Source organism: Hippoglossus hippoglossus, chromosome 21 (genome assembly GCF_009819705.1).
Source record: "Hippoglossus hippoglossus isolate fHipHip1 chromosome 21, fHipHip1.pri, whole genome shotgun sequence".
NCBI classification, from domain to species: domain Eukaryota; kingdom Metazoa; phylum Chordata; class Actinopteri; order Pleuronectiformes; family Pleuronectidae; genus Hippoglossus; species Hippoglossus hippoglossus.
This window is the reverse complement of record NC_047171.1, coordinates 22,388,660-22,401,830: the sequence shown is the minus strand read 5'-3', so window position 1 is coordinate 22,401,830 and position 13,171 is coordinate 22,388,660. Positions and strand designations below refer to the sequence as shown.

The 13,171-nt window shown below is 40.7% G+C and overlaps 1 protein-coding gene across 3 annotated transcripts in view; it reads right to left on the bottom strand.

Annotated features, from left to right (window-relative positions):
* The window catches only part of kalrna (kalirin RhoGEF kinase a), a 125,513-nt gene that overhangs the window by 34,485 nt on the left and 77,857 nt on the right, over positions 1-13,171 (bottom strand). For all 3 annotated transcript variants that reach the window (XM_034573466.1, XM_034573468.1, XM_034573467.1), the window contains exons 39-40: positions 794-872; positions 31-198 (exon numbers count right to left, since the gene is read on the bottom strand). In XM_034573466.1, coding sequence (XP_034429357.1) covers positions 31-198; positions 794-872 — 247 coding nt within the window. The remainder of the gene's footprint in view (positions 1-30; positions 199-793; positions 873-13,171) is intronic.

Genomic DNA, 13,171 nt, shown 5'->3' with positions numbered 1-13,171 from the left:
TGATTTGGACATTGCGTTTGTTCTTCCTACCTTTTCCCGAGTTGAAGAAACAGTCCATCTCCACGCTGGAGCGCGAGTGGGACACGCAGAGCGCGGAGCTGGGAACCAGTCCCTCCTGAGGAGGGCTGCGGTCGGTGGTTCGGACCAGACACCAGCCGGGCCGCTCACTCGGCCGCTCCAACAACTCGACCGTTTGACCTGGAGAGAAGAGCAGACGGATGTTTTACAGCGAGTTAGATTCAAAAAGTCTCATTTGAAGCCATTTAGAATGTTATCTTGGTAAATATCATGTGGGGGTGGAGCCTGACAGAGCTGGAGGACACTGGATGCCTACCTACACCTGCCACCTGCACCCATTGGACACTATTAGCTGTCAATCACACTGTATCAATGCCCCCTTTATGGTCTATTTTACTCTAAATGGGACCAAAATTCAAAAAATTAACATAATGCATTATTGAAGAAGAATTGAAACTAGAAAATCATACATAAGGTCTTTAGGAAAATTATGTTTACTGATTTTATCAAGTGAGAAGTAGAGTCACTTTCTTATAGACTTCTATAAATACCGCCAGGGTCGCCCTCTGCTGGTGATTTAGAGAAGACAGGTTACAGGCACTTCTGCGTTGGCTTCATTTTCTGGACCCATAGTCTACGTCGATTTTTATACTTGATTCTAGCAGGTATAACTTTAACTACAGTCTTTGGAATTATTTATCTACTGAAGACAACAAACTGAACAGACGGATCCAGCCTGAACTTTGTGACGAGGACTGTGTAAAGTTTGTCTCACCTGTGCTGACAGACATCTCCGTGCTGCATCCTGCTGTGAAGTCATGAAGGACGACCGTCAACTCACAACCACCAGAGAGCTGCAACGAGACAGAGAGGACTTTTAAAATCTCAAAACATCAGTGTGTTTTTTGAACAGAGCTTTCAAACTGCACCTTGAAAACATTTCAGTTAGTAGTTAGTAATTTTCTTAATTTCCATTTTAATTTCAAGGATTCAGCAGCAAATTCACCAGATGACAAAAAGAAAAGAAACTTGATCCTGCCCTGAGTTAGGATTGACATCTGTGTTTACACATTAAACATTGAATATTTCCACACTGAACAATTATTAGTGCATAAATAATCATGTGCCTGTGAAGTTAACAGTGGGTGCTGAACAGGTTTGTAGAGCCAAAAGTCTTAGCTTAGTAAAATTTACCCTTCAGATTTGAAAATGAAAACATCCCGGTAGCTGCTGTTGAATGTTTGCAGAGTTAAATCTACTCCAGGCTGGAGGAACAGGACGAACAGGCAGCATGAGGGCACATATTCCTGACTTGCCTTTAAATCTATAACCAATATTAAACGTTATCTACAGAAAAAACCTGGACCTAATATGAAGAAAAGCTGTGAGAGAGTGAACAAGGACAATTAGCTGGTGTGTTTTGAAACTGTGTTTACGAACAAATACGTTTTAGTTTTTCTAAATGATCTCAGTCCACGGAAGCTTTTTACCTCCGTCTACACCAACACCAGAAAACGTAGATCACATGACAATTCACATAGACTGGGCATGTGCGTGCCGTTGTGAACAGGAAGTAGTCTACTCTGCTTTTGGTTGCTTAGTTACAGAAAATACTAACAAACGAAGAAAGATAATGGAGAAAAGTAAGAACAGGGATTTGTTTTAGGGACCACTGCATTAGTCGAGCTATGACTGATAAGAACCAGAATCAGGAAGCAAATGTGGGGGACCGCATCATTGTTTCAAATCCATTTTCCGTGTCTCCATTTTTGTGCTTCAGACTTCAACACAGGCTAGGAGTTCCCAAACTGAAATGGGGCCAGCACTGTTTACAAACCTCCTTTTTGGGTGCTTGAACGTACAGCATTAACATGAATTAACTGAAGGACAGATAGAAAATAGGAAGGTTTCAAACAGCTGCTTAACATCTTAAATATAAAGCATGTGAATAGTGAATGAATAAATAAAATAAATAAAAAAAATGTTCATCATTAACAGCTTTCACGACAGAAATAGTATGATTGGTAAAGTACTTGAGCAAAGAGCAATGGCTCGAGGATGTATACAGTATTTATGAATATATATATATACAGTATAAGGAGATAATGAAAATAAATATATTTAGCATTAGTTTCATACAAGACTTAAATGAGGATCTGAGAGAGTTAATCATAGTAAACGTTAAGCTGCAGTTGTAGTCATAAAGTACAGTTTACAGTCCATACTGTCAGTGTACAAAGAGCTAATCGAAATTCACAGACACTTGATAGTAATGCAACTGACGTCATTCTGCTGCAGTGTTTACCTTTACTCATTAAGTACAAATACGGCACAAATAGAGTAGAAAATAGAAGATAACAGAACAAATGCAGCTGAAATGTGTCTTTGGAAAAAACTAAAACATTGAAAAGACTGTGCTGTTCTTGGGAGAGATGATAATCTGTGTACTGTATAAACACAACGTCAGCTGATGGGCTGTTTATCCTTCACTGTGGTGTCTAACAACAGTACATCACCTGGATCCTGGATCTGTCCTGAGTTGTTTTATTACTGCTGATATTAAAGAGCAGGAATCTTCTTTCTTTCTAAGTCACACCAACCATTAGCAGATGTGAATATGAACGTAGATGTCAGAACTCAACAATATAGAAATATATATAATATAATCTGGAGTGGCACTCAGTAGAGTGAATACAAGCCAAGGCCCAACAGTCCTCTAATGAATCCACATTTAAATTCACTAGATCCAGATACTGAATTGGATCTGCACCAAATTGTACACACTTAAACAAGTAACCAAACAAACCAACCAACAAACAAATGGGTAAAAACAACCTCCATAGCAGAGTTAATGATATCAACTACATTGAGTGAGTCAATAATAAACTTCATGTCGCAATAGTATAAAGAAATTAATGAATGGTGTGATAATTGTAAATGAGGCCATTTACTTCCACCTTAACTTCCTTCTATTTGTCTTTCTGCCTCGTCTGCTCTTTTCTCCTTGTCTTGGAAAATGTCAGGGAGTGTGTTTGTGTGTGTGCATGTGTGCATCAAGCCCTCTTTGCCAGGCTAAATGTCTCCTAGCAACAAGAGCCCCCATTTCTATAAAAGGTACAGGTGATTTTATACCTGACAGATGGCTGTGCGTGCACACACGCACGAGCACACACACACACACACACATACAGAAAGTGTCAGTGCAGGTGTTTTCACTTATTCTGGCTGATTAGTCTCCTGCTTGGGTTGAAAGTGGAACTATCCTGGAAACACCCTGACGTCTGCGTACTAAGAAAAACTGTATGCGCTCCATTTGTCTGTGCACGCATGCTGCTTGCTTTATTGCATCATGCACAGGAAAATCTTCTTATCTGCTTATATGGAGCCAAGGAAACATGACGCAGGTGAACCTTGCAGCTGAAGTCAAAGGGCAGCAGGTAGTGAAGATGCTGTGGTAATCTTTAATCTTTCCACAGCGGTTACGTGTTGACCTGAGAGTATCGGCCTGAGACGCCTGTGTGTGCGGAGCAGGAGCAAGTACGCCTGATGGCACTGATACCTACAGGGTTGCTGAATTAGTAACTTTTCTGTTGAGATTTAAATCTGAATTTGACAACAAGTAAATCCCATGGCAGATAATGTACAAGCCCACTTTCCAACCACCACATGTATAATGTAAAAAAGGATGGCCGATCAGTGGCCATTGAACCAGTCATTATTTTGGTGTAAACCTTATTTCTCTACATCTCAGACTCTAACCTGCTGGAGTCTGATGAACCTGAGTTCATACATCTGAATTTTAAGTGTTTTAAAACCAGGAATCTATGTACGCATTTTATATCATGACGTTTCTACCAGTTTTTATATCATCAAATAACTAAAACCAAACTTATCAGAAACATAAGCACTTGAACAAAGTGTCATAAAAACTACCTTAAATGATTGAAACCGTATTTGAGGAAAAATGATTTGACACGTATTCTGACTTTTTTAGCTTGGTCCATGTCCCATCCACTAAGATGGAGGAGGCTGGATTTATGACCTATACTGCAGCCAGCCACCAGGAGGCCATTGAGGTGTCATGTCGTCCATCTTTATGTACAGTCTCTGGTTTGGAGCCACAAAGAAGCATCAACAACACCACATGACTTTCAAATCAACTGAATCAGACATACATGTTGCTAAAATTGGAGGTTTGAGGTTGAGGACATAACATCCGTAACAGTTCAACTCGAGGGCAATTAGCCCATATCTACAAACACAAGAACTTTGTTCTCACATGAAGTCGGTATCTGATTTATTACCTCCTCTATTCGGTCTCACTCAATAAGAAAACATATTTATAGAGTGTTTTCAACAACTCTTTTAATGTTGTAAATATGTCGCTCAATACAAAATGAAAATGTTTTTGATATCCAGGTTCGGTAGATGCAAATGTACATTTGTTTGTATAACAGGGTGTTTGGAGAGCAAATACTCGAGGCTTCATCAGACAAAGATAAAGAAAGCAACAAAACATCCTGGATCTGCATGTTTATCCAGATGTGCTTCAAAGTGATTAATGATTTCTTGCTCGGGTCATGTCCCACCCCTGCACAAAATTTAAATTTGAAATTGGATCAGTAGTTTTTGAGTAATCCTGCAGTGATAAAAACATCACCCCATAGTAAAAGCATACTAAACTTCATCTGTTCATCTCATTGTTCACACAATGAACACATCATTGTCAAGATACAAACTTTGAGTGTGACAGATTCTACCAACTCGGCTTCCGCTCTCCTCTTTAATCTGATGGTCGCGTTTGTTTGTGGGTTGGAGGGCGTCTCTTGTGCTCTGCTGCTGTCATATGACACATTATTTTGTGCACTGACAACACAAACACACACCAGCTTGTGATGGTCATATGTTAGAGCAGAGAGAGACTGAGTTAAGCAGAACAAACGTGCCTCACCTCCTCCAACGGCAGAACAAACGGAACCAGTTGAGTTCGGGAAAACTTGAATGTCATTCATTGGATGAGGACGCTGAAGATTTTATTTTCCTAGAAATGTGGTAGATGTGCCTCAATGTTCTCTGTGTGCACGGCAGCCTTCATTTCTTATTAGCCCAGTGTGCCTCAGTGATAAGTTTGAAAAATACAGAGCTATGGTTTCCCTAAAAGGATCCATGTGAGCGCTTTACAACGCTTCTCTTTGTAACCTTAGACGAATTAGCAGGATTGAGTTTGACAATGTATATTTAAAAAAGTCAGCACAAATGCTCGCTGAAGCTTAGCATGGATAAATGTGATTGATGCAGAAACGAATTTGGTCTTAAAAACAACATTCATGGACTTTACAGGACGGGAGGAGCGTATCATAGGTGGCAGATCTGTTCCCTTCAATATTGATCTGCTCCATAACGCCACAGACGTACAGCGCTCACTGAACACGCTGCAGTCCACGTTGCATGAATTACCAGAGTTCCTACTCCCTCCATGAACCATGAACACAGTAAAATACACTGTAGATTGTTTAAACTAATGACAAACCCACGAGTTAAAATTACTGCTGCTTATTCACTTATATGGCTTGATGCGAGTGGTGCACATTAACGACATTTACTAAGATTTGAAAATCAGTCTTAAAAGTTGCCTTTTACATTACAGCTGTAAATTAAAAGATGCCTGAAAACTCATAACAGGAAGTACATTGCCTACTCTAGAGATGGTTGCTTAAATACTAAGAATGAGGAACAGTGATGGTGAAAAGAGCAGTGATTTATTGCATTGGACTAATGACGAGGAGGAACTGTTACTAAAAACAGAAACCCTGAGTTTTGAAACTAAAACTTATTTTAAAACTAATTCATTAGAACTAGGCGCTGGAAAACACCGAATTAGTGTGAACAGCAGGTGCAAATATAGCAGCTGTGATGCTTTTTGAAATGAAAACGTAATAGTGTGGATGTGGTGTCATTAAAAAGTATTTGAGGTCCAAAGAGGTAGAATTATCCAGCAATGCCTAAAGTACAAGCATCAGTGTTAATAATGTGTGGCGGCTTCAGCTTGTCAGTATCACTCTTTAGTGCAGCACAGGGTAAACATTCACAAGGTATGAAAAATAAAAATATAATTGAGATCCTTTTGGGCTCTACTTGTTAATAGGGGTTGAAAACTTTACACGTAAACCAAGCAAAGGGACAGGGCTTGCTTATGTGGAAATATTTGATGGAAAAGGACCACCAACCCCGTCTCCAAGGAATCACGCTCATATGCTACTAATTTTCAGGACTTACATCCACTGGCAGCGTTTTGTTCCAGTGCATGAAGCGCGTGCCACATTCTCCTACCGCAGCGCCTGACTGCAACGCTGAAGAGCCGAGCTTCATGCTCTGTCTCGTGCTTCTCGTCAGATTTGACTTTTCCAATATTCATCAAAGAACAACAATCTGCCCTGAATGTAACCAAGCGCTTCTGAGCTGATCAAATTCAAAACACAAAAACCATGAATCATGTTTTTTTTCCAGGAGCAAAAACTGTAGGAAAAACCACTGAGATAGGTCAGTGTGAGGGTTTATATTGGGCAGATTTGATAAAAAGTCATATTTTGTGTTGAAAATCTGCTGCATCAGATTTTATTACTAAGCAAAAAAGTGTTTTATATAGGTATATAAATATTATTTCTTTACTACTTTACTGGTACTACAGCATTTCTGCATGCTTTATTGTTAAGTTTCTAAAACAATTAATTTAGCTTACCATTATTTACTAGTACAGCTGCAGATATACCTGAGCCCTTGGTCAGCGTCTGTTTGTATCACTTTATTTTTGTTAAATGTCTGAACTTGTGAATGGGACGATCAGGCAGATGGGCGGCTGGACAACCCAAAGACATAATAGTTCTGTCACCAGCATAAAAATAATATAATCACAACAACAGTCACACAGTGGATGCTGCATCTTTCTTGAGTGGAAAACTCCCTCGTGTCCCAAGATTAAACTGTGGTGAACTGCAAATACACCTCTATTTTGGAAACTCCTCCTTGTGTCAACAGAGTGAAGTTAGAAAAACAACGTGGACTCTAAAATAATTTCCAGTATTTAGGAACAGGAGCTACTGCTCAATGTTGTCTACACCGTCAACAAACCAGCAGAGTAGTTCAGTTAGCGTGTTATATTACAACATATGGAACCAACCGACATCTACAGTGCATGTGACACTGCAATGCACAAACACAACAGTTTTATATTCAGATCAGATGTTGTGCGTTAAAATGACTTTTATAATAGAAGTATAATATAGCCAAACAAATCCAACATCACAGTGTCTGAAAATACAGCAGCAAGAGTAGAAAATGAAATATTATGTGTGAGCCGCTACGTCTCAGCCAGTCAAACTGCGCAGTGTGACCAATTCCAATGTTTTCCCTGCTCCACAGACGAAAAAGAAATCCGGCTGAAAAAGCAAATAAACTGCAGACAGTTTAAAAACCACTCAGACCAACATTTAATTCAAAACCAGCAACACAGACGCCTGTAAAGAGCTAACGGCTCCATCACAGACACTCCATCAGTAACCACGAGGCAGGGAAACACAAACACTGAAAACAACTCCTGCAGCAAATACTACTTTATACTCATCCAGTGTCCGCTGGAAGTGTAAACAGGAGACATGTCTGCAGTATTATGTTCCTGTTCGGGTTGATCACTTTAGCTAGTGTTATTACTTGAAAGGTTTACTGTCTGAAACACTTGGTTTTAGCTGCCGAATCTCAATATGTTTTGAACAGTTTTGCTATGGTTAAAAGGATGAACGGCATGTTTACTCAAAACTGTGTGCAGCGGGCCTCAAGGAACGTTTATTAAAAAGTAGTATGGAATCTAAAGTTTTCTACAAATGTGGCATCTGCTGCTCGGTGTTTGCGTCAGCTGAAGATGTCAGAAGCAGCTAATCCAGACGGCAGTCAGAGAAACATGTGTTTAAGGAAAGGGCTTTTCAGCTGCCATGGTTTAAATTAATGTTTTGCTATGTTTTGTCCAGACTGAACAAAGTCCTGGATTTGTTAAGGGGTGTCTCAGACTGCCTCTAGGCGTTGATTTATGTGGGCCGTGTTGATATCATGTGACATCACCATACCCCGGAAGTACTGATGAGATGTTTCATTTAAAAATAACTGATGTTATGGACAACAACGAAGACAAACACTCAGCTTTTCTCAGAATTGTTCGATCAACCGAGACAGAGATTTAAGAAACACAGTGCATCCTTAGCTCCATAACAGATTTCCACATTCTACATCAAAGTTTCAATTTGACTTTTAGTCTGAGAGAAGACTTTAAACTTCATGCACTCAAAACGTTAAATAACACAGGGAGTCCATGAGCGTGTTTATGTAATTTTTCCAGTGCATCTGAGTTATAATCAGAATCAAACTGACTTCAATTCAGTCGTCTGGACGCTCCAATTTCATTTATCCAGTCTCTGTGGCAACTAATGACCAGTTTCCTGTCCTCTCGGTCTGTCTGTCTCTCTCACAAACACACACACACCCAGTTTAACCATTAATCTCCCCTATTACTCACACAGACACTTCAGTCCAGCTTCACAACATGCTAAGTGAAACTCAACAGCACGTATGATCTGGATTAGAACCAGTGACTGAACCTCAAAACAGTTATATCAGACGTCAAAGTTGAATGGAAAAGTAAACACTTCACAGCAAAGAACATAGGACTTACTTTGTTAATAATAAAATCTATAGGCAGAAATGTTTGGTTTCTGTCCCCGGTAACTTTCAGGTTAAAGGACATATTTTGGGTCATTACCCTTCACTGACTTCACTGCTTTTTTACTGCAGTAATTTGAATTCTACAAAGTAAAATTCACCAGTGTCTGCACTTAGAGTTGAACATAACAGAGCTACTTTCACAGTCACACAGTCTCATAGTAGAGCAGCAGATCTGTGATCACAGTTAATGCTGAATGAAAACAGTGTTATAATAATTGTAGCTGCCAGTAGAGTGAGTGTGTGGTGAGTGTGCAGGGTGTATTCCAGCAGATCGTACTCACTCTGCTGCTCCCTTTGAACAGTTTAAAGCTCATCCACTTTGGCATGTCGACCTCTTCCTCGGCTGTCTCCCTCTCTCACTCTCACTGTCGCTCTGTCTGTCTTTTGACAACTCCCTCGTTTGTGTCTTTGCCACACACACAAACACGCCCTCACACTCTCTCACCCTCTCTCTGTGTCTGTGTGTGTGTGTGTGTGTGCGAGAGAGAGAGAACAAACAGCCATAGCTTTGTGTTAGATGGGTATGGCACTCTCCTCGGTGTGTGTATGTGTGTGCGGGTCAGTGTGTTCACATCTTACCCACTCCCCGGAAGCTACTGGTGCTAAACCACTTTTAACTGTAAGGGCTCTCTTTGTGTGTGTGTGTGTGTGTGTGTGTGTGTGTGTGTGTGAGTCATATGACCAGCAGTTGGCTACTGTACAGCTTCAGTCAGAACCAGACACTGATTGCATTTGATTCATGAGAACACACACGTGTAAACAATTGCTAACCAGCGTTAAAGTGGCGCTCAGGAAACAAAATCAAACACATCTTCATCTCGTACAATGAAAGAAATAATGGTTACTTATCGGAGGCCGAGTAATATTACTTCCAAAGTTGGAATTGTTAGTTTGTCTCATGACAGCAACACAAAATCAAGCTACAATGTAAGGATAAATTAACCCTGAAGAGTCCTGGGCAATTTTGCCCATTTGAATGCGTTTGAATGATTTTGCCTTTTTAAAACTACTTGTTTTACTGGATCAGTTTCCTCCAAGTCACCAGATAAATGTGTTTCTCACCTTGACATGGTTTCTATAGTCAGATCGTTTTGGTTTAATTTTCCAAAAAACTGCAAATAGAGATATTTTAGTTTGAAACTATAAGTGCAGGGGCATTAACAGCATAAGTAAAGCAGGCAATTGCCAGGGGTCCTCTGAGCAACTGATTACAGTCATCCACAGCTACGACCAGTTTGAAGTTACACTGTACTACTTTACTATTATTTTTCTGCACACTGTATGCTATTGGTTTAAATATTTAATGCAAGAATAATAATTTGAAAATTGGAACAGTTTGGTTTAGTATATGTTTTTTGGGGGGGAGGGGGCAGTCAGGTCGGTCCCTTCTGCCTGGGGCCCCTGAAATCCCTTTACGCTCCTTTACAATAATTGCTTCTTTTGAGAAACTGAATTGAAATTCTACTTATTTCCACTGAAAAATTTAATGGGTGAATGATTTCAATCATTTGAGTCAACGATGGCCTTTAAACTTAAAAATAAGCCATCAGACTTGATCCTGCATCACAAATGTATTTTAAAGCATTTAAAGCAAAATAATAAACATTGGTTCAGCTTCTGCTGAGCCTTGCTCCAACCAGTGACCGATATTCATCCCTGGGGGAGTGTAGAGTAAGTTTTATTAAGCCTGGCTCGCAGATGAACAATTTTCACTCCTACTGAGGGCGGAGGCTAAAAAAGGGATCTGCGCTCTGACCTGCAGAGCTGTGGTGGAGCCATGAGGACAGCCAAGTCGTCAACCACTGGAATGAGACTTTAAATAAAGACCACAGACTGAACCGCAGCTGACTCATTACGCCACAAAACGTCACAGGAAAAGACCTATTCCCCACACCGTCACACAACTGACTGGTTCCACGCAACTGACATATTTAACAAGATGTCACACAACTGGCTTGAACCCTAGAAAAATATCAGAGGTGGGGAGCAATACATCAACAAAAAACCACAAGTCGGACAAACTCTGAATCACATCATGTACAGTTTTCAGAGCAGACCTGAAGTATTTGGACAGTGGTTTGTCATTTTCAAATTATGTTTTCTGATCTGAAACCTTTAAAGGTTAAGGTGTGGTTCCGTTGCAGCAACAAAAAGGTCATGAAAGGTTTGCCTTCATTCATGGAAAATGGAAAAAAAAACTCACATATTTAAAAACAACTAGAGTTGACCAAAGTGCTACAAAGATGGATGACATAACAGCTCCCTAAAAGTGGAGCCAAATAATCTCCATCGCAGCCTAGTGGCTGCAGGAGAGGTCATAAACCCCTGTTGACTACATGTTGGCAGATGGGACACTGACCAAACAAAACAAAAATCAAAGTACATGTTAAATGAATATTGAATTGTATTTATTTACAAGTGTTTGTTTCTAATAATTTTGGCTTTATTTTGTTATTTGATGATATAAAAACAGGGAGAAACATTGTGATTGACAGCTGAGACTGACTCACGATTGGTCAAGTGCGTTTATCTGCAGGACCCAATACTGTGGCTTTATCCCAAAATCAGTACTGCACGGAGTCCAGCTCCAAATGACTTGATAAGCACAAGATGGCAGCATCCATATACGGGATATTTTGGAACAGGAGGAAGTGGAGATGCGTCGTGACTGTCGTCCCTCATTTACAGTCTATGATCCTGATGATCCAGGGATTAAAACAAGGCTCATTTTTTGTTTAAAGGGGACATTGTATGCCCATTTTACCACAAGTTGATATGGTTCCTTGGGGTCTTAATGAAATGTCTGGAACATACTTTGGTCAAAATACCACAAGGATCATTTAAAACAGCACCCTTTTTACCCTGTATAAAACAGCCCTCCACAGAGTGACCTGTTTTGAGTGCCTGTTCCTTTAAATGCTAATGAGCCAGCTCCCCCCTCCCCCCTCTCCCCCCATGATTTTAAACGATATAAATTACATATTTTGTATGATATAAATTATCAAATATGTATCCCATACTTTGTGTTCCCCTTCTGTTGTCCTGGAGTTTTAATTTTCCCAATCACATAATTAAATGTCCCCCTCTGCCCATCCACTACAAGCACACAAGCAGACAGACAGAGAGAGAAAGAGAGGTGGGGGGGGGCTATGAAGACCATCATTTACCCCCGAACCCCGACATTCAACGGGTACAACAACAAGCGGAGAAAGCAGAATCGCGGGCTGACCTTATATATACAGTCTATGGGGCTGACCAGCGGAGAAATGCACGTCCCGTGTGAACAGCCAGGCGGCTGCGCGCTTGGGAACGGCGCTGTGCTGCGCGACGCTTCCGCATCCGCGTCCGGTGTAAACCCGGCGTAACGAGTGGGGGGGCTCTGTGTGTTTGTGCCAGTGTTACAGTAGTGCTGTACACTGCGGAAGTCTTCCACACTGCTGGCTGTGTGGTGTTGACACAAATTCCAGCTCACGCATGGGAGAGCGAGCGGTCGCGCCCGAGCAACTGCTGCAGCCTCCCAGTCCCAACGATCCAGACAAATGCCACATGTGAGTGAATCGCGGGCTGACCAGCGCGGAGAAATGCGTGTCCCGTGTGAACAGCCCGGCTGCGCGCTTGGGAACGGCGCTGCGCTGCCTCGCAGCCTCGCTGCGTCCGGTGTAAACCCGGCGTAACGAGTATGGGGGGGCGGGGGGGATGATGTGGGGGGTGGGCCAAGGCCATGTAGGGAGACTTCCAGTGCCTTGTTACGACACAATACACAGGAAGCTCATTCGAGTCACTCAAGCATGACGTTTCTGACTTAGAGGAACTATAACAAAACGCGCGAGTGTTTTTTTTCCAGAGTTTTTGGGTTGGTAGACATGCCAGATACCCACATTAACCTGTAGAAGCACTAACAAAGTGGAATTTGCATGCTATGTCCCCTTTAAGCGTTTTGAGTTGGTTTTTTGGTCATATGTCTTGTGAGAAAAGCTCTGTACTGCATCACATTTAATTTAAATTCAAACTAAGATGTAGAAGTTTTGACTTTCAGATTGGAGTGTTCCCACGCTGAGGGAATGGTTTTGTAATTACATATTTTCTGTCTCATAGAGTATCAAAAAATTGAATTATGGAATAATGAAGGCTTTCATTATATCAATATAAGTATGAGCCCATTGCAGAGCACATGTTGCCCATTAAAAAAATACATATGGTATTGTCAAATATATGTTTGACGTCATTGAATAGTGATGCCTGTGCTGTACACAGCTTGATATAATATTCTATATCATTTAAAATTTAGCGATCATTTTAAAACGGAAAAAAATATAGATTTATGGAATATAAATATGAAATAAAGCATAATGAGTCCCACAATGAATGTGAATATTATGGATAT